Here is a 26,452-nt window from a genome sequence, read left to right on the forward strand (position 1 = left end):
ATGTTCCTAGTGCATTTACAATAATGTGAATTCTTTCATTATTGGGTGCATTGCTCTTTATATATTATTAAGCTAAATATGTTGATTGTGGTGTTTTACATCTTCTATAGTCTTCCTTCTTTTTTGTATGCCTGGTCTGCATGGTATTGAAAAAGATTTGTTAAAGTTCCCCTAGGTTGATTGTTATTTTGTCTATTTCTTCTTTTCATTCTGTCAAGTATTATTCTGTATTTCAAAGCTATGTTTCGATATCTTCCCTGGATTCTGATATCTGTAATATCTTTATTAAGGGCGTACCACTGTATGATCATGAAAATATCCTCTTTAACTAAATTAGCACATCTTCCCTTAAAGTCTCCTTTCTGTGACCTTGCTATAGCTACTGCAGCTTTCTTATAGTTAGTATTCACATGTATGTGGGCTTGCTAAGTCAAAACTCTTTGCTAAGGACTGTAGCCAGCCAGGCTCCTCTGTCCATGGGATTCTCCAGGCAAGAATACTGGAGTTCATTTTGTTTTTCAATTCTGCATGACTGTACTAAGGAGAATGATTCTAATGATAGAGGATTCATGGCTGCTACCTGAGGCTTCTGATGAGGCCGGTTCCTGACTCCATTTCCTTTCATCTAATCCCTTTAACTCTAAGGTCAAGGGCACCAACACATGTGTTGTTTATAAGGAATCCATCCAGCAGCCAGCCCATACCTGTGACTCTGAACTCATTCAACTGCTCTGGGTAGAGAGACTAACATTTCTGGTAAATCTTTCTCAGATGCTGTGCAGAACTCTACAAATCAGAGGTTAACACTTCTGTCATATTTCCTGTTTTTGCCCGTTTTCAATATTATTATTCTCTTATCACTGCTGTAAGAAACCAGACTCAGGTGCTGCCCCAGTGCAATGACTCCCTGTCAGAACCAGGGGACTCTGAAGCCTCAGAGGAGAGCGCCCCCTACTGCTCAGGTGAAGGTCCCACAGGAGAAGACCCTTATCCCCCTTGTCAATGCCCGGTTGTCCCATTTCTCTCTCCTCAGACAGCAGACAGCTCCGCGTGGTGGACGGAAGAGGTCCCTGCGCCGGGAGAGTGGAGATCCTTGACCAGGGCTCCTGGGGCACCATCTGTGATAACGGCTGGGACTTGGACGATGCCCGCGTGGTGTGCAGGCAGCTGGGCTGTGGAGATGCCCTCAGTGCCATGGGGTCTGCTCATTTTGGGGCAGGATCAGGGCGCATCTTGCTGAACACATTGGACTGCAGAGGAAAGGAATCCCATGTGTGGAAGTGCCCTTCCCAGGGCTGGGGAGTGCACAACTGCAGTCATGAGAACGATGCAGGAGTCGTCTGCTCAGGTATGATCAATGTATTGCCCAGTGATGGCAGAATGAAAAGTGCCATGGAAGCTGGTGTCTGATCACTGGGGCAATAGGATATAGATGGGCTAGAGAGGACTGAGACAGACCCATCCTCCCTGAATGCACAAAGCTTCTGTGAGTAATGTGCTTCATATAGTTTTCTTCTGTAAGTCTCTGCTATTTCTTCTCCAGTGATCTTACCTGACATAATAGATTAAACTATTCCAATGAATATTGATCTTCATAATGAAGATGAAGATCAATCACATGAGACATTTTCAAATCACCACACAGATCCCTTTGCACAGTTAGCCTATGGGAAGGGAGGGCTAGAATGAGGACACAGCTTCGTGGATGGAGTTGTTTCTGTATGTACAGGGTGAGACATTATTTTACACTAGGTTAGTAGGAGTGGAGGTACAGAGGATGTCACGAAACAGATCAGAAAGGAATTGATGGATTTGTGCCAAATTGCAAATCTCTTTTTAAATTTTAGATGTAAATATTCATAGGCCTTTGCAGGTAAGACCAGAGAACTTTGGATGAAGTGCTCTGAGTCATAGGTTCTCCTTTGATTGTTACTATCAGAGATTCTCTGCCCATTTTTTCTTTTAAGACATCTGTATAGGACAAAACTTTGGAAGAACACTTAGCCATACACTGACAAGTCAAAAGTGGAAGCAATACAATTTCTGTGTTCTATGGTAAGAAATTATATAGTTTATACCTGATGACTTCAATGATTTAAGAAAATTGAATTTGGTTTATTTGATATGAATAGGAGTGATGGGACAGATGTAATTTTTGAAGAAGGTAGAAGAGAGTTATAGCAGCTGGGAGGGAGAGGGATTGTAATAGGAACTGAAAAAGGCACATGTGGGGTGTTCTGAGCAGCACTGATGGTCCAGGAGTGGTGTGGAGGATGCTGTGTGTGCCTAAGAAAGCAGGATGTCTGTACAGCAAGAGACCAGAGAAGGATATATTTTTATTATATTTAGTATCCTTATCCACTGACATCAGCCTTCTATCCCACAAACTTTCTCACAGTTTTCACACACATAATCTTCCACATAAAATTTAAATTCAAATAGAAAACAAAAAAGAAGTCTTAATTTGTCTCAGAAGAGTCTATCCTTATGTGTATAAGACTTTATTGATTATTCAGTGTATATTCAAGCATTTAACATGTATCAGGGTACATAAAACAGCATATAACAAATATTTCTTTCGTGTTCTGCCTAACCTGTAATCTTATGGTGTTAATATAGCAACTAAAAAGTGTTGACTAAAAATTCTTTAATTAAAATGTGTTGCCTATGAGCAAACTCCCAACCAGACCAGACTAGGAGTTCTAACCTGTGTCTCTCTGGGGAAATGAAAGTGATAAATAATAAAAGGCAAGCAGACCATCTTCTCTCTCACCATTGTATAAGTGGTCAAGCTGATCCTTCAAGTCTTTAATTTCTTTTAGGTCTTTCCTGTTTTCTGCAGTAGATTTTTATTTTGTTAGAATATTCTTTCTGAACCATCAAAGTTCACATATTTATATAATCAGAATCCTTTACCAGATGGAATTTCACCATATACATAAATTATCATGAGCATACTTCGAAACCAGACAAGTGTGTTAAAGAAAGTGTTTTATGTTGTGGGTTTCTTTTTTATTTGGATTACCTTCCTCTGCCCAAAATATGGTCCCTGAATCTCAAACCATGATCATGAGTTTTTTTCTTTGGTCTCTCCCTCAGTTTCATACCCCATCCACTCCCCATTTAACCTACCACACACCCTACCTCACTCCACTCCTACAGAAGTTCTTCCCATTCAGAATTTCCTTTGCACCCATTTGTGGTTCTTAAGATTGTTTTCTCTTGTCTGCAGTGGGAGAAATGGGAAAGGTGGCAGGGTGAAGTGGTTGATGGGAGGAGTACAGGGGATAAAATGTGTCAAAAACTTGTTGGACAAATATTTACCCCAAATATTCTATCTTTCATCCATATTGAGATTTTTGCAATTTGAAAATTTCTAAATTATGTATGGCCTATTCACTCTCTGGGCTTCCCTCATAGCTCAGTTGGCAAAAAATCCACCTCCAGGGCAGGACACCCCAGTTAGACCCTTGGATTGGGAAGATCCACTGGAGAAGGGATAGGCTATCCACTCTAGTATTCTTGGGCTTTCCTTGTAGCTCAGTTGGTAAAGAATCTGCCTGCAATGTGGGAGACCTGGGTTCGATCCCTGGGTTGGGAAGATCCCCTGGAAAAGGGAAAGGATACCCACTCCAGTATTCTGGCCTGGAGAATTCTATGGACTGTATAGTCCATGGGGTTGCAGAGAGTCAGACATAACTGAGTGACTTTCACTTCACTTCACTATTTGCCCTCTGCTCTCTTCCTCTTACTCTCTTTCTTTACAGCACAGTAGCTATTTCTCAAGAACCCAAATAGGAAAGGAACAAACAGCATTTGGACAGGATTAAAATTCTTTAACTCATCTTCACTCTTTAGCATTTCCTAAAGTTCACATGTCTAGTATGAAGTAATTAAAAACCTCACCTGTTTTGCATGCTCCCACTGAGAACTCACTCTCTCCCAGGTTCTTTGATAAATTCTAAGCTTTCAAGAAAGGATGGCTATGACCAGCCCCTTCTCCTATGACTCTGAGCTTTCTTCCTATCCAAACTGATCTCTGGACGACTTTCCAAAATCAGGTCACCTAAGAAATTCTTGGAATTTTTCACCGTGAAAAATTATAAGAAACATGTGTGAAATCTTGTTATGATGTCTAGCTTTCCTCCTGTTAAGCCAGAAGTCTGTCTACTGTCAGCGAGCACTCACAGATCCAGCCTGTGTGATTTTCCTTATCTTCCGAGACTTAAGTGTTGGTTCCTGAGAGAAAACTGGCCAGTATTCTGGCCCCAGAAATCTCAGGATGGCCCTCTAACCTTCTGTGGCTCTTAGTCGTCTAACCTCTTGAGGCCCATGGATCTTCTTCACTCTGGGTTAGTACAGCTCTGAACCTGAGCCTGGTGCCCACTACAGAGCAGTATCCTTGGGCTCTGTAGTTTCCAGGCCTCTAGATGAGGAATTCACATTCCTAATTAACCTCAAAATGCATGTTTTTGGAAATCAGCCATTTCAAACTGACCCTGAAAATCCTTCAGGGTTTCTTTTCAGAAACTTGGTCTTGAAAATACTTGCTCATGAAATTCTGAGAATAACTGTCCAATTCTCTTTCCAGGCACCACTCCTGGAAAAGAAAAATTTTCACATTATTGCCTGTGACATTGTTTCCAATTGCCAAACCAGGGCTATGGGCACTCACTGGATTTCTTGTTGTTTTCTTAGGATTTGTGCGTCTGGTTGGAGATGATGGACCCTGCTCAGGACGAGTAGAAGTACGTCCTGGAGAAGACTGGACCCCAGTGTCTGATGGAAACTTCACACTCCCCACTGCCCAGGTCATCTGTGCAGAGCTGGGGTGCGGCGAGGCTGTGTCTGTTCTGGGACACGAGCTCTTCAGAGAGTCTGATGGCCAGGTCTGGGCTGAAGAGTTCAGGTGTGAGGGGGAGGAACGTAAGCTCTGGTGGTGCCCCAGAGTGCCTTGTCCAGGGGGCACTTGTCACCACAGTGGAGCTGCTCAGGTTGTTTGTTCAGGTGAGATGCAGGTCAGGACTAACCTCCCTGCACACTCCGTTCAGGTGAGAAATCATGAGATTTTTCTGAATTTCTGTCTTCTTCTACCAGCATACTCAGAAGTCCGACTGATGACAAATGGCTCCTCTCAATGTGAGGGGCAGGTGGAGATGAAGATTTCTGGACGATGGAGAGCACTCTGTGCCTCCCACTGGAGTCTGGCCAATGCCAATGTTGTCTGTCGTCAGCTCGGCTGTGGAGTCGCCATCTCCACCCCCAGAGGACCACACTTGGTGGAGAGAGGTGGCCAGATCTCAACAGTCCGATTTCACTGCTCGGGGGCAGAGTCCTTCCTGTGGAGTTGCCCTGTGACTGTCTTGGGTGGTCTTGACTGTTCCCATGGCAACACGGCCTCTGTGACCTGCTCAGGTAAGACAGGAAAGGGCTATTGGTACTTAGGATGCTCCTGGAGTGAAATGTCCTGAAGAGCAGAAAGTGAGGGAAAACTGGCTTTGGAAGATATTTCATGATGAAATATGGTGCTTCTCATTGTTCACTCATTTTTCAGATTAGGGCAAGAAGTGTGAAGGGGAATAATATATTTTAAAGCAACACTGACACATGATCATAGAAGACAGTGTATAAGCAATACGTGTAGACTTCAGTCATGTACCCAGAGCAGCAAAGAGAACATTCCCAGCCCCAAGAGTCACTGTTGCCTCCAATAACTGGCCTCCCTCCTCTCCAGGGAAAGCTGCTTATCTAATTTCTACTACCATAGAGTGTTTTATCAGTTTTTGAACTTTATATAAAATCATGCAGTGTGTTTTCTTTTGTGTGTGACTTCTTCGACTCAACATTATGTTTAGGATTCACTCATGATGTTGTTTATAGCAGTAGTTTATTCATTTTTATTACTGTAGAATATTGCTTTCATTGATACCATGGCCATTGATCCATTCAACTGATGTTAGAGATTTGAGTTGTTTCCTGCTCTTGACTATTATAAATATGATGCTAGAATGTAGCATGACAATGACTTGGGGCGCAAATATATGTTACTTATTTTGTGTGTTTAACACTTGGTCTTTTCTTTTTCTAAATGGTACAGGATCCTTTGATGAAGCAAGTTTTTAATTTGAAGGAAATATTAATACAATTGCCAACTTTTCCCTGTATATTTAATACTTCTTATATCCCTTTAAAAAGAACTTTCCCTTCTCCAAGATCATGAAAATATTCTCTTAGAGTATCTTACAAAAGTTTCTTTTTCTCTTGCATGTAATTGTACCTTCCTTCTGGGATTGATATCTGTGTAAGATAAGTCATGTTTCACATGGACATCCAATTCACTCAGAATCTTTTTCTGGAGAGACTTTTTCCCCCACTGCAGTGCTACCTTTATCTTAAGCAGAAGAGCACATATGTCTGAGTCCTTTTAAAGACTCTGTATTCTGTTCCACTGTATCATTTGTCTGTCTTTGCACCAATACTGCATTTTCTTAATTACTATAACTTTATAATAAGTCTAGATAATTTTAATTTACAGGGGTTACTTTATATTAACTTCTTTAACTTTGTTCCTTTTCTTACCGACTGTGTTGGTCATTCTTGGTGTTTTGTATTTTGTCTAAATTTTGGGATCTGCTTGTTATTTTTCACACTCCCTAAAAAATTAGCATAAGAGTATTTTGATTAAGATTAGATTTAATCTACACAGGAATTTGAGAATGACTGACTTTGACAATTTTGGATCTCTCAATTCATTGACATAATTTTTATTGTTGTTTAGTCACAAAGTTGCATCCAACTGTTTTGTGACCCATGGACTGCAGTCTGCCAGGCTCCTTTGTCCATGGGATTTCCCAGGCAAGAATACTGGAGTGGGTTGCCATGTCCTCCTCCAGGGCTTCTTCCTGACTCAGATATTGAACCCACTTCTGCACTGGCAGGCAGATTCTTTACTACTGAGCCATCTGGGAAGCTATTGACATAATATATCCCTCCATTTAGCTAGGTCTTGAATTTCTCTCAGAAGTTTTGTCCACCTTCTTCTACATTTTTCCTAAGCATTTTATTTATTTTTTTAATGTTATTAGTATTTCTTTTATGGGCGATATCCTAGGAATGAATTATCTCTGACTTGTTTTCACCTTTTAACATTTTTTAAAAATTTTCATGTAATTTGAGACTTTTTGAAAAGTTAGAAGAATAATATAAACATTTCCAGATGACCTTTAACTGGAATCCCTCAATGCTAGTTTTTGGTTCATTCTGTCTCATTTCTCTCTGAACATATAAAATCTTTCTGGATTAGGTTGCTGTCATGATGTCCCTTTACCACTAAAATACTATGAGGAATTTCCTTATGTAACCACAGGTTCAGTCCAGTTCTCAGCTGATTGCAGCCCCAGATGATACCTAAGTGCAAGCACTGAAAGACCCCAAGACAGAACTGTTGAGTCTTTCCTAAATTGCTGACTCAGGAAGTCTTAAGCAAAATGAAGTATATATTTTTTCCTCCAGTGGCTAAATTTTGGGGGGAAATTTGTTACTCAGCATTATAACCAGGACACTTACCATGTGACCTGCAGTTATGTTGGTGCAAAAGTAATTGCTGTTTTGCATTATTGAAATTTGCCATTTGATATTGGAATGTATTCTTAAATAAATGTGGTTATGTTACACATCATTTAATGTGTATTTCTTGCTTTTTATTTTGCTATGGTTTATTACTTGCTGCTTATTTCATATGTATTTTAGATTATAGACATGATGTTAGACACAGAGCAATTTCAAGTGATTTTCTTATTCGAGTTCAAAATGGGTCGTAAAGCAGCAGAGACAACTTGCAACATCAACAATGCATTTGGTCCAGGAACTGCTAATGAACATATAGTTCAGTGGTTGTTCAAGAAGATTTGCAGGGCTTCCCTGGTGGCTCTGCAGTAAAGAATCCGCCTGCCAATGCGGGAGATACTGGTTCAATCCCTAGTCCAGGAAGACGCCACATGCTGCAGAGCAGCTAAGCCTGTGCATCACAACTATTGAGCCTGTGCTCTAGAGCCTGGGAACCACAACTACTGAAGCCCAGAAGCCCTAGAGATTGTTCTCCGTAACATGAGAAGCACCACAGTGAGAAGCCTGTGCACTGTAACAAAGACTAGTCCCCACTTGCCACAACTAGAGAAAAGCCTGAGCAGCAGCAAAGACCCTGCAAAGCCAAAAATAAATAAATAATAAAGAATTTTATTTAAATGAAGTTTTGCAAAGGAGATGAGAACCTTGAAGATGAGGAGTGCAATGGCCTGCCATTGGAAGTTGACAACAACCAATTAGAGCAATCATCAAAGCTGATCCTCTTACAATTACATGAGAAGTTGCCTAAGAACTGAATGTTGACCTTTCTACAGTCGTTTGGCATTTGAAGCAAATGCCGAAAGGTGAAAACACTTGATAAGTGGGTGCCTCATGAGCTGACCACAAATCAAAAAACTTGTCATTTTGAAGCATCATCTTCTCTTATTTTACACAACAACAATGAACCATTTCTCAATTGAATTGTGACCTGTGATGAAAAGTGGATTTTATATGACAACTGGCGATGACCAGCTCAGTGGTGGGACTGAGAAGCTGCAAAGTACTTCCCAAGGCCAAACTTGCTGCCAGTCTGATCCACTACAGCTTTCTGAATCCCAGCAAAACCATTACATCTGGGAAGTATGCTCAGCAAATCACTGAGATGCACTAAAAACTGCAACACCTGCAGTCGGCATTGGTCAACAGAAAGGTGCCAATTCTTCTCCGTGGCAACGCCTGGCCACACATCACACAACCAACGCTTCAGAAGTTTAACGAGTTGGGCTACGAAGTTTTGCCTCACCTGCCATATTCACCTGACCTCCCGTCAACTGAATACCACTTCTTCAAGCATCTCGACAACTTTTTGCAGAGAAAATGCTTCCACAACCAACAGGAGGCAGAAAATGCTTTCCAAGAGTTCATCAAATCCCAAAGCACAGCTTTACACTACAGGAAAAAACAAACTAATTTCTCATTGGCAAAAATGTGTTTATTGTAATGGTTCCTATTTTGATTAATACAGATATGTCTGAGCCTAATTATAATGATTTAAAATTCGTGATCTGAAACCGCAGTGATGTTTGCACCAACCTATTTATTGCAACAAATAATAGAATATTTGTCCTCTGATCTTCTGTATTAATAACTGCCTTATGCTGATCTAATGTGCTTATACATTCATTCTTTAGTTCTTAAATTCAAATATTAAGTTTCTTAGCTCTAGAACTTTTATTTCTTTTTTGTTAACATTTCTCTGCCAAGAAAAACATCTTTTCAGTTAATCTTAAGAGCACTTTAATCAGGGCTATTCAAATTCTCTGTCAGGTAACTCTAATAGTTGAATATTTGGGGAAATTTTTGGGAATGTCTTCTTTTTCCTTTTGGTTTTCCATTTGATGTCTTTTATATAAGTTTTTTCCCTTCTGTTAGTGACAGACATGGAAGATGAAAACTTTTAGAAATCTTTCAGAAAAGATTTTGTTTTGTTTCTTCTGTTTTGATATAGATTTAGGTATAGAACCCACTATTTAACTCGTTCTCAGTGTAAAGCCTGGCTTAAACAAAAATTGTGGCACTGTCAGAGGCAGACCTCTCCATGGAGAAACTGAACTCTATAATAACTTCACTACTGTTACAGCTTTCATCTCAAACTCCATCACTAGGTTATTATTTAGTTTAATTCAGTTTCCTGTTCTTCAGCCCAACCAGACCCCAGATCATTGCTGTTTCTACAGGAAACCAGACCCAGGTGCTGCCCCAGTGCAACGACGCTGTGTCTGAACCAGCAGGCTCTGTGGCCTCAGAGGAGAGCGCCCCCTACTGCTCAGGTGAGGGTCCCACAGGACAGAAGATGCTACTCAACCCCTGAGGTCACCACCCCATCGTCCCATTTCTCTCTCCTCAGACAGCAGACAGCTCCGCCTGGTGGACGGGGGTGGTCCCTGTGCTGGGAGAGTGGAGATCCTTGACCAGGGCTCCTGGGGCACCATCTGTGATGACGGCTGGGACCTGGATGATGCCCACGTGGTGTGCAGGCAGCTGGGCTGTGGACAAGCCCTCAATGCCACGAGGTCAGCTCACTTTGGGGAAGGGTCAGGGCCCATCTGGCTGGACGACCTGAACTGTACAGGAAAGGAGTCCCACGTATGGAGGTGCCCTTCCTGGGGCTGGGGGCGGCACGACTGCAGACACAAGGAGGACGCAGGCGTCATCTGCTCAGGTCTGTGCTGCACACTGTCCACAGGCAGGGGGAGGAGTGGGGCCCTGGAGGACAGGGGTCTGAGCCCTGATGGAGAGATGCTGAAAGGACCAGAGAAGGAGGCTTCCTCCCATGGAGCCTGTCTTTCCAACAGACATGAAGACTGGGTGCTTAAACTTCCTCCTGAGGCAGCTGAGATTCTGGTCTTTTATTCTCAGTAGTGTTTCCTGACAGAGCTGTTTCTTACAGTTAACACTTGAAAGCAGGGCTCACTCTGCAGTTATCTGTGGGAGTAACACCTGGAAATCCTAGGTTTCCCAGGTTGTGCTAGTGGTAAAGAACCTGCCTGCCATTGCACGAGATGTAAAAGATGTGGGTTCAGTCCTTGGGTTAGGAAGATCCCCTGGAGGAGGGCATGGCAACCATTCCAGTATTCTTGCCTGAGAATCCCATGGACAGAGGAGCCTGACATAGTGAAAACTCATATTTTTCCTTTACGGTTCTGTTTGCTAGGAGTCTGAAGAGAGTCTCCATGGGCCAACATCCCAGTGTCCACAGGGCTGTGTTCTTCCTGGAGTCTCTGGGCAGAAGTCTTTTCCCAGCTTTCTCTGGTTTCCCATGTGGCCTCATTTCTTGGCTCAGAGCCCTCTTTATTCTTCTTCTTCAGACAACAGTGCCTTTCCAGCCGTTCTCCCTCACTCACATTTCTCTCTGACTGGAGCTGGGAAAGATGATGCATTTCTCAGAATAGCGGGTTTAAAGATGTGTAAGGCTGGGCTCACATGGTTAATCCACAATATTTGAGCTTTATGTCTCCATCCCAAGGTCCTTATTAATCACGTCTGTAAAATCTCTTTTGAAATGTAAGGTAACTGTCACACATTCGGGTATTAGGCTGTGGACATCTCTGGGGGTCCATTATTCTGTCAACCACCTCACTGTCCACATCATTTTCTGTTCTTTTAGAAGTTTTGTCAGGAATCAGGATTCAGCTCCCATCACTGCAGCTGCCCAGTTTGGTCTTCCCTTCTGTTCATATCTACATTGTTGTGGTAGAAATAGGTATACAGACATTAATGGACAAAGTCAGGTGAAAGGGAGGTAAAAGTCAGTCTTGTCACCCAGTGGGCATCTCCTCCGCTGGGTCAGGGGTGTATGGTCACTATTTCTGGGGGAGAGGAAAACCCAGAGCTCTGAAGGGGGTGCTCATTGTGTCCTGTCTCCTCCCTTTCAATCTTAGAGTTCCTGGCCCTCAGGATGGTGAGCGGGGACCAGGAGTGTGCTGGGTGGCTGGAAGTTTTCTACAACGGGACCTGGGGCAGTGTCTGCCGCAGCCCCATGGATGATGTCACCGTGTCCATCCTCTGCAGTCAGCTTGGCTGTGGGGACAGTGGAAGTCTCAACACCTCTGTTGGTCTCAGGGAAGGTTCTAGACCCCACTGGGTAGATGGAATCCAGTGCCAGAGAACTGACGCCTCTCTCTGGCAGTGTCCTTCTGACCCTTGGAATTACAACTCATGCTCTCCAAAGGAGGAAGCCTACATCTCATGTGCAGGTGACTCACTGTCTGTTTCTGTGTCACTCCCAACCATGTAGGATGTTGTTAGTATGATTTCATATTTCCAAATCTAACTGATGGGTTTTGGTTGAGGCTACAAAATGTAGGTGTATGTTTGTATTTGTCTCTGTGTCTGTTTGTTTGCTGTTGTTATGGTAAACAACTAATTAGATAAAGTAATTTCAGCTGCTGATAACATACAGTGAACCTCTCAGCCAAGTAGATGATGAAGCTTCTGTGGTCTCTTGTCATTTGACTGTGACAAAAAACCTTAGATACTCATGTTTGGCGACAACACTTCCCCCAGCTATTGCTGATCCACTGTATCCCTGTTGTTTGCAGTAAGAAGACCCAAGAGCTGTCCAACTGCTGCCCCCTGCACAGGTATATCAGCCCACTGCCTCCCCTGTGGCTCCCAGGGGCTCCTTCCTCCCACCAGGGCAGTCACAGGAGGGGCTGCTGCCTTTTCAGACAGAGAGAAGCTCCGGCTCAGAGGAGGAGACAGCGAGTGCTCAGGGCGGGTGGAGGTCTGGCACAGCGGCTCCTGGGGCACTGTGTGTGATGACTCCTGGAGCCTGGCAGAGGCTGAGGTGGTGTGTCAGCAGCTAGGCTGTGGCCAGGCCTTGGAAGCCGTGAGGGCTGCGACATTCGGCCCTGGAAATGGGAGCATCTGGCTGGATGAGGTGCGGTGTGGGGGCCGGGAGTCCTCCTTGTGGGAGTGTGCTGCGGAGCCCTGGGGGCAGAGCGACTGCAAGCACGAGGAGGATGCTGGTGTGAGGTGCTCTGGTGAGTGAGGGGCTCAGGGTCCACCCTGGGTGAGCCGGGCAGCACAGGGGCACTGGGCTGGACCAGGCGTGGTGGGGAGTTTGTATTCAGACAGTGTCCAGGTCCTGGGGCCCTGATCTATGATGCAGAAGCTGGGAGGACTGGACACTGATATTGTGGAGACTGAGGAGTGATTTCAGGCTCAGGAGGGAAAAGGTTTGCCCTGTGTTCTGGCCAATTCTTCTTCCCCACACTACTGTTTTTCTCTTTAGGTGTAAGGACAACATTGCCCACGACTACAGCAGGTACTGTGATCCATCCACGGGCAAGGGAGAATACTCAGTACTGGGGACGTGTTCTGTGGGCTCTCTGACAGCTCTTAATAAGAAAGAGTCTGAGGAGCCGTGGCTGTTGGGGAGCAGCCAGGGCATTACACTGAGGAAATCCCCTGCCTTGATGTCCAGGGTCAAATATTCTCATGCCCGGGGTCCAAGGAAGTCTGGTTTCCATGTTGTAGAATCTAAGGAACTCCCACCTGACCTTGAGTGTTGCTCCTCATCAGAGAGGTGCAGGTCCCTGGACTGTTTAATGTTCTATTTCCTGAAGCCCAAGGAGAAGGGATGAGCTGGGTCCTCAGAGACTGTCTCAGCTGGGCAGCTCCCTGACAATCCCCATCTCTGCCTCAGGGCCACACTGGCCAGAGTGGAGTTGACTTGTCTCAGGACGAGACCCGGGGGAACCCTGACACTGTCTGAGGCTGAGACGCCATTGTCCGGAGCTCCTGAAAATGCTGACACAGAGATTTCTCTGTGCCCAAGACTATCTTCAGCCCTTTTTCCTGTTCTCCTTAGGGACCAGAACAACCTCAAATCCTCTCCCTGGCATCTTCTCCCTGCTTGGGATCCTCTGCCTCATCCTAGGGGCCCTTCTCTTCCTGGTCCTCATCATCTTGGTGACTCAGCTACTCAGATGGAGAGCAGAGCGCAGAGGTGGGCTGCAGGGGGAACTGGGGACCAGGCAGAGTGTGTGGAGGCAGGAGATAGGGCAGGTGTGAGGAGGGGAACCTGGGCCAGGTACTGTTCTGAGTTGCAGACTCCATGTGCTCCATGCTGAGCTCTAAGGGCTGAGTAGACAGAGGTTCTTAGGACTGGGGTGTGAACTCTCATAAGTCATGGCCTGTCCTGTGAGACCAGACAGAGTTGGCGCTGAGCTGTAATCAGGGTCAGACAAAAGGAGAAGGTAGTGACATTGTGCATGGGGTAGGAGACGATGCTGAGGTCCTGGCAGCCCCCATGTGAGCACCAGGGAGATGAAGGTGGGCTGGCTGGATCGGGGTATCTGGGGAAGCTTCTCTGACCTGCTGGGGGATCTCTCAGCCTTATCTAGCTATGAAGATGCTCTTGCTGAAGCTGTGTATGAGGAGCTCGATTACCTTCTGACCCAGAAGGAAGGTCTGGGCAGCCCAGGTGAGTGTCTCTGTCTGCCCTCCTGGGATCTCTGGTTGTCACCACCCACTGGCTGTGCACATCTTCTCAGCATCTGCAGACCCCATGTGTGCCCCAGGCTCACAGAGACGGCTCCTCCAAAGAGGCAGGATGGCCTCTCAGAACCCCGTGACCTCCCAGCCTCTGTCTACACTGCAGAAGCCAGGCTTGTCCCTTCTCAGCCTTAACACAGGTCCCGTGGGTGTGGGGAGGAAAAATTCTGTGTGTTGTGTGATGTTTTTCTCCACATGAGGCTTCCCGTCAGATTTCTCACTGACTAAACTGCCGTATTACACCAGGGATGGTGAGGACAACAGTGACTACAGATCCACTCCAGGAAATAGAGGTGGACCTGCCTTGGCTGGGCTCTGGGGAGGAGAGTTTCCCTCATAGAGAGGAGATTTAAGGGGAATGGTTTTCCGTTGATGGACCAGAGGCATCCCTTGTGTCCAGATGGGGTTCGTCCTTCTCTGGCTGTTCTGTGATGTCTCATGTCGGGGCTGGTCTCTCTGTGTCCAGAATCACCACAGGCACACAATGTTTTTAAAAAATAACATCTGTAAAGCACAATTTGTCAAAATACTTTAGCAATGCTCAGTGGTGAAAGAGTTGCTTTGAGATATGTAGTTTCCCCCAGAAAATATTAAGATATGTAAAATTGTGTTTTGGCTTATGGACACATCAAAATGAAACATGCTCTTAGAGAAAAAAGTCTTTTGAAACAAGGAGTGACTGGTGCCTCTATTCAGAAACTCAGAAACTCTGGGTCAGAAGGTATCTTAGGTATTCCCCAGACCAACCCACTTACTGCGGTTTCATCCACTCCCTTGTCTGCTCTTGGAACCCCCAGATCAGAGGACTGATGTCCCTGCTGAAAATTACGATGATGCTGAAGAAGTACCAGTGCCTGGAACTCCTTCTGCCTCTCAGGGGAGTGAGGAGGAAGTGCCCCCAGAGAAGGAGGATGGGGTGAGGTCTTCTCAGACAGGTGAGTGGGGTCAGTTCATCCCCTGCAATCTTTCTATCTGAAAAGAGTGAATTTTTGCTCCTCAATGCCCAGCCTCCCTAGAGATTCAAATCTCATACATTTGGTAGCATCATCTTGACCATATGCCATATTTAATGCTGTCAGACTCCTTGCAAGGAGTGATGAATCACTCTGCTTTTGGCATTTATGTCTCCATAATGTGACACAAACTTATCACTTTGTATGTGATATACTTGCATAAAGGTTTATAGATTACGGAATTTCCTGGTGGTCCAGAGGTTAGGATTCTGCACTTTCACTGCTAGGGCCTAGGTTCAACCGTGGTCAAGGAAGTAAGATCCCACAAGCATTGTGTCATGACTGAAAGAGAAACTTATCAATTAATTCAACATTTTGAAAAGAAAGCTAAGCACTGAAGAATTGATGCTTTTGAACTGTAGTGTTGGAGAAGACTCTTCAGAGACCCCTGGATGGCCAGGAGATCAACCCAGTCAATTTAAAGGAAATCAATCTTGAATATTCATTGGTAGGACTCAGCTGAAGTAGAAGCTCCAATACCTTGGCCACCTGATGTCAAGAACTGACTCCTTAGAAAAGACCCTGATACTGGGAAAGATTGAAGGCAGGAGGAGAAGGAGATGACAGAGAATGAGATGGTTGGATGGCATTACCGACTCAATGGATATGAGTTTGAGCAAGCTCTGGGAGTTGGTGATAGACAGGGAAGCCTGGTGTGCTGCAGTCCATGAGGTCACAGAGAGTCAGGCATGACTGATTGACTGAACTGAACTGAACCAAATTCAAAGGTGGAACAAGTGTTTTAATAATATCTTTGCACTGTACATACATGAAGGCAAACCATTCAATATCACAGTAATCCAGGTCTATGCTGAATCAGTAATGCTGAAGAAGCTGAAGTTGCCGTTCTGTGAAGACCTACATGACCTTTTAGAACAATCACCTAAAAAAGATGTCCTTTTGATTATAAGGGACTGGAATGCAAAAGTAGGAAGTCAAGAGATACCTGGAGTAACAGCCAAATTTGGCCTTGGAGTACAAAATGAGGCAAGGCAAAGGCTAATAGAGTTTTGCCAAGAGAACACACTGGTCATAACAAACACCCTCTTCCAACAACACGAGAGGACTCTACACGTGGACATCATCAGATGGTCAGTACCGCAATCAGATTAATTATATTCTTTGCAACCAAAGATGGAGACGCTCTGTACTGTCAGCAAAAACAAGATCAGGAGCTGACTGTGGCTCAGATCATGAACTCTTTATTCCCAAATTCAGACTTAAATTGAAGAAAGTAGAGAAACCCACTAGACCATTCAGGTATGACCTAAATCAAATTCCTTATGATTATACAGTAGAAGTGACAAATGGATTCAGGGGATTACGTCTGATAGGCAGAGTGCCTGATGAATTATGGATGGAGGTTCGTGACATTGTACAGGACGCAGGGATCAAGACCATCCACAAGAAAAAGAAATGCAAAAAGGCAAAATGGTTGTCTGAGGAGGCCTTACAAATAGCTGAGAAAAGACGAAAAGTGAAACCAAAGGAGAAAAGGAAAGAGATATCCATTTGAATACAGAGTTCCAAAGAATAGCAAGGAGAGATAAGAAAGCCTTCCTCACTGATCAATGCAAAGAAGCAGGAAAACAATGGAATGGGAAAGACTAGAGATCTGGTCAAGAAAATTACAGATACCAAGGGAATATTTCATGCAAAGATGGGTACAATAAAGGACAGAAATGTTATGAACCTAACAGAAGCAGAAGATATTAAGAAGAGGTGGCAAGATCACACAGAAGAACTATACAAAAAAATCTTCATGACCCAGATAATCATGATGGTGTGATCACTCACCTAGAGCCAGATATCCTGGAATGTGAAGTCAAGTGGGCCTTAGGAAGCATCACTCTGAACAAAGCTAGTGGAGGTGATGGAATACCAGTTGAGTTCTTTCAAATCCTAAAAGATGATGCTGTGAAAGTGCTGCACTCAATATGCCAGCAAATTTGGAAAACTTAGCAGTGGCCATAGGACTGGAAAAGGTCAGTTTTCATTCCAATCCCAAAGAAAGGCAATGCCAAAGAGTGTTCAAACCACCACACAATTGCACTCACCTCACACGCTAGCAAAGTAATGCTCAAAATTCTCCAAGCCAGGCTTCAGCAGGACATGAACTGTGAAATTCTAGATGTTCAAGCTGGACTTAGAAAAGGCAAAGGAACCAGAGATCAAATTGCCAAAATTCGCTGGATCATCGAAAAAGCAAGAGAGTTCCAGAGAAAGATCTATTTCTGCTTTATTAACTGTGCCAAAGCCTTTGACTCTGTGTCACAATAAACTGATATTTCAGTAGCTGCGAGAAGACACTCATTCTCTAGAAAAGAGTATTTCTCCATCTGAGAGCCTGTGTAGTTTCTGGGGAGGAGATATCTGTGGGTGCACCTGTGATACTATTTGTGGACATTTGGGGACAGGAGTCAAGTCAACTAAGAGCAGACTTGGGTTGTGAGTGAGGAATTCAGATTTTTCCTGTCTCCAGTCTACCTCTTATTGTGAATTTGCATCTATCACCTGTGAAAGGAGAACATTTAAATTCCTTTTTATGATTCTTACCGTTGCTGGGCATCTCCTTGGTATTGTGTTGCCTGGAAGCAGGTCTCTCAGAGCTCCTGAGCACAGGTCTCCTGTGATGCAGGATTTCCCCATGCACTGAGGCCCAGGAGACGACATGCACTGGATCTGACAGGACAGCTGGGATCCATCCTCACTGGAACTCATGTGAAATAGTCTGAGCCTCCCTCCCCACACCTGGGTCCCAGGGATGCTTTGTCATAAGCACTTGCTTGACTCCCTTCCACCAGAGTGTTCTGTCCCATCCTCGTGTCTCAGTTCTAATCAAACTTCTCTTTTCTACTTCAGGCTCTTGTCTGAACTTCTCCAGAGAGGCAGCTGATCCTGGGCAAGGAGAAGAGAGCTTCTGGCTGCTCCAGGGGAAGAAAGGGGATGCTGGGTATGATGATGTTGAACTCAGTGCCCTGGGAACATCCCCAGTGACTTTCTCGTGATGCTGTATTAACTAGGAGATGAAGCCTCAGATATTCTAATTGCCTGTATTTCAATAGAGTAATGCTGACCTGGAATTGTGTCATATGAAAATTGCTCAAAATGAAATATTCTGAATAAATTAACTTTTTACTGTGCTGTTAATTTAGCAAGCTCCATGTCAAATGCTTTTAGAGGATTGGTCCTCAAATGCCATCTTTCTCAAAGGAAATGCAAGATTAGTTGGCTGACCTGCTTTCTCACTTGTCTTAGAGGCTAAAGAGGGCATTCTCACAAGTGCTCCAGGTCACTTTTATTTAGAAAAGAATGTAAACTTGGTCTACATTCTCACACTCCTTCCTAACAAGATGAACTCATGGAAAAACAAAACAAAACAAAACAGTTCTAAACACCTCTGAGATGTCACATCACTAGTTTGTAACTTGTTCTTGGACACCAGCCTGGTATGAGTTTCAGAGCGGAAGGTTGGCTGGTGGAAGAGAATGGATACAGCTTTCCTTATCCTGCCTCAATATTCACAGTGCAATCAATAATCTAACTGTACATAACTACCTCTTCCTTTTTCATCTCTCTTTTATTTCTTTAGTGGATACAGACACCTCTTTGCTCATCTCCCATGTCTATTTGATTATCCAAATTTTATAAATCCATTCTTTCTTCTCTATATCTTCCTACTATTTCTTTAGGATGGTGCTATTTCTTGTCTCTCCAAGGATCTCTCCTTCTAACTGAATTCTATCAGTTCATATATCTCTTCAAGTTGATGGAAGGCAAATTGGTGCTCACCCACACCCTATTTTCAGATGGGACAAGAAGGCAAGAAAGTGCAGACTTAGGCAGAGGGGATCCAAAAGAATGAATGTAGATAGAAAGATCAGGAACATTTGGCTATTTATGTTTCAGAGATATGGATGGAGGCATCTGACATGACTGATCTCTTAGAGGAAGAATTTCAGACCAAGGGGCTTCTTTAAAAACATCTATTTGTCAGATGTTTCAAGATTGTTTCAAGATTGCTTAAACAGTGTCAGACTTTTTTTTTTTTTTTTTTGGCTTCAAAATCACTGCAGATGGTGACTGCAGCCATGAAATTAAAAGACACTTACTCCTTGGAAGGAAAGTTATGACCAACCTAGATAGCATATTCAAAAGCAGAGATATTACTTTGCCAACAAGGGTCCATCTAGTCAAGGCTATGGTTTTTCTAGTGGTTGTGTATGGATGTGAGAGTTGGACTGTGAAGAAAGCAGAGTGCTGAAGAATTGATGCTTTTGAACTGTGGTGTTGGAGAAGACTCTTGAGAGTCCCTTGGACTTCAGGGAGATCCAACCAGTCCATCCTAAAGGAGATCAGTCCTGGGTGTTCATTGGTGGGACTGATGCTGAAGCTGAAACTGCAATTATTTTGGCCACCTCGTGTGAAGACTTGACTCATTGGAAAAGACTCTGATGCTGGGAGGGATTGGGGGCAGGAGGAGAAGGGGACGACAGAGGATGAGATGGTTGGATGACATCACTGACTCGATGGACATGAGTTTGGGTCAACTCCGGGAGTTGGTGATGGACATGGAAGCCTGGCATGCTGTGATTCATGGGGTCACAAAGAGTGGGACAGGACTCAGTTACTGAACTGAACTGAAAAAGTAATTGTGATCGTGCTGTGACTCCTCAGTGCAGAGAGAGCTGTCATGAAGAAGCGATAAAGTAAAGATTGCGTTTACACAGCACTACCCCCGCAACCCCCCCTGCCCCCCAACCCCTATCCCCACCCCCGGCCAATTCCATTGTGGACATGTGGACAAGCTGCTGCACTAATATAAAACCTGAGAGTGCTGGCCTGGTTGTGAGCTGGACCCACCCAGTTACTTGGTTGATGACTCTGGATGGTTTCTAGGGCTCCGACCTACACTCACGCTTGCAGTCTTCATAGTTCTAGGCTGTGCTTAGGGATGGTAAGATGCCCAGGGCTTCTTCCAGGGCAGCTCACATGTCTATTCACTTGGGAAGTGATGAAATAGATGACATATGATGAAATAAGGCACACACACAAAGAAGCTCAGTGAACTCCAAGAAAACACAGATAAACAATGAAATTCAGGAAGACAATATATGAAGAAAATAAGATTTAAAAAAATTTCTCATCATTATTATTATCGTTTTCAATTTTTGGTTGCATGAGTCTTTGTTGCTGCTCATGGGCTTTCTCCAAATGCAGCAAGCAGGCGCTACTCTTCTCTGTGGACAGCACGTTTCTCCACGCGTGGCCTTCTCTTATTGTGAACAGGTTCTAGGCACCCAGGCTTCAGGGGCTGCAGCATCGCTTCCTATTTGTGATTTGCGGGTCCTAGAGCTCAGGCTCAGTAATTATTGAGCTAGGACTCAGTAATTGTTGAGCTAGGGTGTTACTTCACAGAATAAATTCAGAGTTTTTTTTAAAACAGAGATAGAAAGCATAAAAAAGAAGTAAACAGGGAGTTTGCTGATGGTTTAGTGGTTAGGATTCAATGCATTTGCTGCTGTTGTCTGGATTCAGTCCCAGTAGGGGAATTGAGGTCCCTTAAGCTTTGCAGTGAGGCAAAGAGAATAACAGAAGAAACAAAACAGAAAAATGAACCAAACAGAGATTCGGTTGCTTAAGATTCAGTTCAGTTCAGTGGTTCAGTAGTGTCCGACTGTTTGCGACCCCATGGACTGCAGCACACCAGTCTTCCCTGTCCATCACCGACTCTTAGAGCTTGCCCAAACTCATGTCCATTGAGTCAGTGATGCCATCATCCAACCGTTTCATCCCCTGTAGTTCCCTTCTCCTCCTGCCCTCAATCTTTCGCAGCATTAGGGTCTTTCCTAATGAGTTAGTTCTTCGCATCAGGTTGTCAAAATATTGGAGTTTCAACTTCAGCATAAGTCCTTCCAATGAATATTCAGGACTGATTTCCTTTAGGATGGACTGGTTAGATCAGTTGCTTAAGACTACAATGAATGAAATGCAACAAAATGAAAAATGCTACCTAGAGCATCAACAACAACAGCAAAAGACTCTGTAACTTAGAAGGCAGGACCATTGAGATTACCCAGCCAGAGGACAAAGAAAAAGAGGAATGAAAAAGAGTGAAAACAACCTGCACATTATTGGAGTCCCGGAAGGACAAGAGAGGGAGAAAGGGACACAGATTGTACTTAAAGAAATAATAACAGATAAGTCCCAAATCTGATGAGATTTAGACATCCAAGTACACGTAGCTAATAGGTCACTCTTCAGAATTCATTCAAAATGATCATCCCCAAGACACATTGCTTGTAATCAAGAAAAAGAATTTTACAAGCAGCAAGTGAAAAGTGCTGCTGCTGCTGCTAAGTCGCTTCAGTCGTGTCCGACTCTGTGTGACCCATAGACGGCAGCCCACCAGGCTCCCCCGTCCCTGGGATTCTCCAGGCAAGAACAATGGAGTGGGTTGCCATTTCCTTCTCCAAGAGAAAAGTAAATGCTCACAAAAAAGAAATTCCCTTAAAAATATCAGTGGACTTTTTAGTAGAAACCTGACTGTCCAGGAGAGAAAGGATGGTATATTCAAACTTATGGGGAAAAAAGCCTACCACCCAAGAATATTTTTCTCAGGAAGGTTGTTTTGCATAAATGGAGATGATATAAAGACTTTCCCAAGCAAACAACAGTTGAGGGGATTCACCACACTAGGCTTGTCTTACAAGATTGCTGAGGGGAGTTCCTCAAACTAAATGAAGGATGCTAATTTTTATATGAAAGAAGTGAAAATATGCAACAGACTTGTAAGCGTAAATACTGAATCCAATTCAGCATCCTCTGACACTGTAATATGGTAGTGTGCTAATCAGTTAGCTTTAGTCTAAAGAAAGTATTAAAATAGCTATGGAGAGAAATATTTTGTTAGTGGATATACAATATAGAGAGAGGTAAATTGTGACATCCAAAACAAAATGCGTAGAAGGGGATAAAAAGGTAGAGCTTTTGCATGTCATTGGAATTAATTTGTTATCAGTGTAGTATTTACTGTTGTCCCTCTAAGAGGTTTTATGTGAGCCATGTGGTAACAAAAATGTAAAAACCTACAGTAGATTCACAAAAAGTAACAAGAAGGGCCTCAAAGAGCAACATTATCCAAAATTATCAGTTCACAGTTCTAACTGTTGTGCAGAACAGTTGAGTTGTCCTGGTCTCCACATCATCTTTCAAGATCAGCCGAAGAGGACTCTCCTTTGAAAAGTGAAAGACTAATTAAGCTGTCTGTTATTTTAAGCCAAAGAAATCTTTGGGCACCTCATCTGCTTCCTTATGTCATATCGATGGTGCAGCTGTACTTTTTTAATCACAAATTTTCTTCCTGTGGTATTGCTGTGTGGTTTTAATGAAAAAAAAAAAAAAAACTGCCAATGATAAACCATATGAATATCCTGTCTCCTCAGTTGGGTTTGATTAAGACTTATTAAGAAGCCACATGTAGGTACTTTGTAGTTTGTCTTGTGTATCCTTAGAGAGAGAGATTTGCAGTGTTTGTTGTGACATATTTGTTGGTGATAGCTGCTTATTTTTGAAAATCAAATTTTGCCTTGCTAATTTCCAGAAACATTTGCCTTTAAAACAAAAATATTAGCTAAATGATGTTCTCAGAAAGATTTCTTTATATTTAAGACAATTTATCTTCAATATTTAGTACAGTGCCATTCAGCCATTCAATAAATATTAGCTGAGCATCTGTGAAGTTACAGAGAGGGAAAATATAGAGCTTATACACAGGCACAGGCCTCACTCCAATCCTGGGCCCTGGCAAGGCCTCAGACAATGCCTGCAGACTGCAGGAGCCTTGGTTAGCATGCCCAGATTGGGACGCATTCGATGACAAGGAAAAGAGATCTGTTCACAGAGTCTTTCATGTTAAAGGAGGAACACATTGCTGTATTTTCCCGTGTTCTGAAGCTGGTCTGCGGGCAGGACTCAGCTGCACCAAAGCTCCATGTGCAATAGAGCCTCAGTTCATAGACTTTGAATCTGAGCAATCAATCACTCAGGCTTTGAACTCTGAGTGCCACCCCAGAGGCACTAACCTTAGGTTTAAGTGGTTTAAGAATCACCACCTACAAGAACTCAATAGCTCTGCAGTTGGTAATTACATCAGCTCTGAGCAGAGGTGGGTTAATCATGAAGTTAATGAAGCCTGTTCTTCAGAGCCTCTTCTTGCACCAGCCCCTTCCAAGTCCTGAGGGGGGCCCTAGGGCTGCGGTTGAAGCAGAGAGGACTCTATGATCCTTGCCCCCTCACTGTGTCTTCTGCCTGCCTTTTGCCTGTGGAAAACTTTAGTCAAAGAATATGTTTAATTGGAGAAGCGAGAAATGTGGAAACAAAGGAAAACAGTCAGAGGAGACTAAATAATAATAATGTAGTCATTAAGCACAGTCAAGGACCTTTAGTTCTTTCTCAAGGGTTATTCATGATATTCTGAGCCATATCCTGTGAGCTGTCTTATAGACACAAAACACCAGGTGGAGCAGTGAACTACATGATGACCACACTGTACCCAGGACTTGAGCATCCACAATTCTGAGAACTGACCACAAAGACATGGGAACAAGTACACCCAGGCACTAAAGATCAGCTGTACCTAAAACAACCAGTGGATGTTTTGGATGGCATCACCAACTTGATGGACATGAGTATGAGCGAGCTCTGGGAGTTGGTGATGGACAGGAAAGCCTGGTGTGCGGCTGCTCATGGGGTCGCAAAGAGTTGGACTCGACTGAGTGACTGAAATGAACTGAAGACAACCATGATGATGCTAATCAGACCACTGATGACCAATTTGAAGATGACGTTAGAGATGACTGTGCTGTTTCTGCATATAACCTCCCCCAACCTCAGCTCTGCTATAGAAGCTCTCACCCTCTTCTTGTCATGGGGTGGGTGGAGTCGGCCCTTGTACAGATGTCCACCACCCTCCCCGCCAGTTGCTGGCATCTGAAATAAAACAAACTTTTCTTTCCACCAACCTGGCCTGTATACTGGCTTTTGAGCGGTTAGCAGCAGGACCCCTCACACATAACTTTCGGTTACATGGTCACAAGGAGATAGGTTTTGAATGTGCCATTTGCTTCAGTTGAGGGAAAAAAAATTCAGCAAAATTATTTCTTACCAAAAGGTGAAGAATTTAATGAACTACATGGAGAACTAAATCCAGGAATCAGATTTGTTCCAGAAATCAAGAAGAAACAGAAGAGGTTTGGAAAGTACATGCTGCTTTTTCATTAGTACAGGATTGGTGGAATGTAAAAATAAGATCAAAGATGATGAACTGACTAACTCAGAGCAAAGGAGAGCTGTTTAAGGATGAAGGTCAAGATGCTCAGAGACAAAAATGGGGAAATGGAAGCACAACTGTCAGCACAGACTGATGTAAAGGGAGGAGGAGCTGCACCAGGTGTGGATGCTCTTAAGCAGAAGTTTGGATCCAGTTGTTGGTCAATCAGTGATGGTGATTAGGAATCAACCAAGCCCCAAAGAGGAATCAAGTTGAGACCTGAGGGAGCAGCTTGGGATGAAGACACAGAAGGAAGAGGAGATCCAGAAAAGTACCTGCTTCATGTGGCAGATTTTGTCTTCCTTTCACGTCTTCAGAATAGGCTCTGTTCTGATGCTGGAACAACTGACTCCCAAATCTCAGAAGGAACACACACATGCATACACACATTCATTACCAACCTGCAAACGTGCTGTGGTCAGTGAGGCTCCACTCGCTTACACGTGTACCATGTGGAACATGCAGCTTCTGGGGCAGGAAAGAGAGAAACCAGAGAGTCGCATGGGGTTTTCATGCCTCTACTCAGAAGTGACACAGGTGACAACACCCACGTTTCATTGGCCAGAATGAGTCACTGGGAGATAGAAAAACAGCTATTTGATGAATATTACTATTGATGCCACGTCCTTGGTAGCAATGCTGTCAGTTTTTTTTTTTTTTTTTTCCCTTGCCTTGGGGAAAGGCAATTGAGGTACAATTTTGTGCAGGAATTAAATGTCATTAGACCGTCCCCAGAATGGGATTTGAAGAAGGCCTTCTGTATCTGGTTCCTTCGTCTGGTGTGTCTCTGGCTCCTTACTCCACTTCTGTCTGTGCTGAGTGGGAGTAGTCAGATTCGTGTCTCCCCTGCCCCCACCACCCTCCCCACTCAGCATCACTAACTGCAGGGTGATTTTCAGCATTTGTTTATGCATTCATTTCTTTATTTATCCACTATTTGTTAAGCTTTCTCTACGTGTCTTTACTTGACTTTTAAGAGATATTGAAGAGTAAGACACAATACTTCCTCTCAAGAAGCCCCCACTTTAGAGACAGTCAGCAAGGTTTTACAGATTAAATAAACACAGCAGTAATTTTGAGCTGGAGGAATTAGAAAGAGTTCATAGATGTGACAACTCTGTGCTTTTAAAAACAAGAGAAGATTTATGAATTTTCTTTCTGTAATGGGCTTAAAAATGTGTCCCTAGGCAATGGCACCCCACTCCAGTACTCTTGCCTGGAAAATCCATGGATGGAGGAGGCTGGTGGGCTGCAGTCCATGGGGTTGCTAAGAGTCGGACACGACTGAGCGACTTCACTTTCACTTTTTACTTTCATGCATTGGAGAAGGAAATGGCAACCCACTCCAGTGTTCTTGCCTGGAGAATCCCAGGGACGGGGGAGCCTGGTGGGCTGTCGTCTATGGGGTTGCACAGAGTCGGACACGACTGAAGTAACTTAGCCTTAGCCTAGCCTAGAATTGAAATATATATAAATGTAATATTCTCTATTTTTATCACGGATTTCATCTTGTGCACTAGCAAGGGATGTTGTGTGGATTGAAAGTTCCATAAAGTTAACACAGACTCTCCCATTTAAAATTTATCCCTCAATTTAGCTCGGGTTCATGGTAATAACTGTCTTGTCATTTCTAGTTCAAGCTCCCTGCTGAGACTGGTTTTCCTCTCTTTCAGGAGGCATCTTCTCGTCTCTCCTCCCACAGGTGGTTCCTGGGGGTGGGAGGGCTTCTTCCTTTGCAACAGCAGTAGGGAAGGACCCTTTGTCTGCATGCTCTCCACTTAGAATCTGCTTGTCTTTGATTTTTTAGCTTTGATCTGCTCTTGTCTCTGGGTATCTGATGTTGCACTATGGAGGAGTGAATGAGGCCAATTCAGTGCCACACTCTGTTCGATGTTTCTGGTTATAGACTGTAACGGGCTGAACAGAGATGATGGGCTGGACCTAAGCCAGCTCATGACCTTGCTCTTTCCTTCATGCTCTT

General features: G+C 43.8%; 1 protein-coding gene and 1 long non-coding RNA gene across 2 annotated transcripts; one reads left to right on the forward strand and one right to left on the reverse strand.

The window, feature by feature from the left end:
- Positions 1 to 875: 875 nt before the first annotated feature.
- LOC147372823 (antigen WC1.1-like) lies at positions 876 to 18,294 on the forward strand. The gene is made up of 13 exons (XM_086402121.1): positions 876 to 1,348; positions 4,699 to 5,007; positions 5,098 to 5,415; positions 9,804 to 9,896; positions 9,974 to 10,288; positions 11,508 to 11,822; positions 12,168 to 12,209; positions 12,297 to 12,611; positions 12,863 to 12,895; positions 13,442 to 13,579; positions 13,967 to 14,056; positions 14,925 to 15,062; positions 18,003 to 18,294. The coding sequence occupies exons 1-13, from the start codon at positions 1,003 to 1,005 to the stop codon at positions 18,146 to 18,148; spliced, it is 2,598 nt and encodes an 865-aa protein (XP_086258247.1). The 5' UTR covers positions 876 to 1,002; the 3' UTR covers positions 18,149 to 18,294.
- LOC147372824 (uncharacterized) lies at positions 9,037 to 25,011 on the reverse strand. The gene is made up of 2 exons (XR_015164321.1): positions 24,873 to 25,011; positions 9,037 to 11,306 (listed from the first exon to the last, which is right to left on the reverse strand). It is a non-coding gene; the product is annotated as an uncharacterized LOC147372824 (long non-coding RNA).
- Between the last annotated feature and the right edge of the window lie 1,441 nt (positions 25,012 to 26,452).

The sequence above is a fragment of the Bos grunniens genome, chromosome 5 (genome assembly GCF_055505025.1).
Source record: "Bos grunniens cultivar Pamir isolate PY7600 chromosome 5, Bosgru_T2T1.0, whole genome shotgun sequence".
NCBI lineage: Eukaryota > Metazoa > Chordata > Mammalia > Artiodactyla > Bovidae > Bos > Bos grunniens.

Coding starts and splice junctions, on each gene's coding strand:
- LOC147372823 (XM_086402121.1), top strand. CDS start 1,003: ATGCCCGGTTGTCCCATTTCTCTCTCCTCAGACAGCAGACAGCTCCGC. Junction 11,823..12,167: donor AGCCTACATCTCATGTGCAG/GTGACTCACTGT, acceptor TGTTGTTTGCAG/TAAGAAGACCCAAGAGCTGT. Junction 12,896..13,441: donor ATTGCCCACGACTACAGCAG/GTACTGTGATCC, acceptor TGTTCTCCTTAG/GGACCAGAACAACCTCAAAT.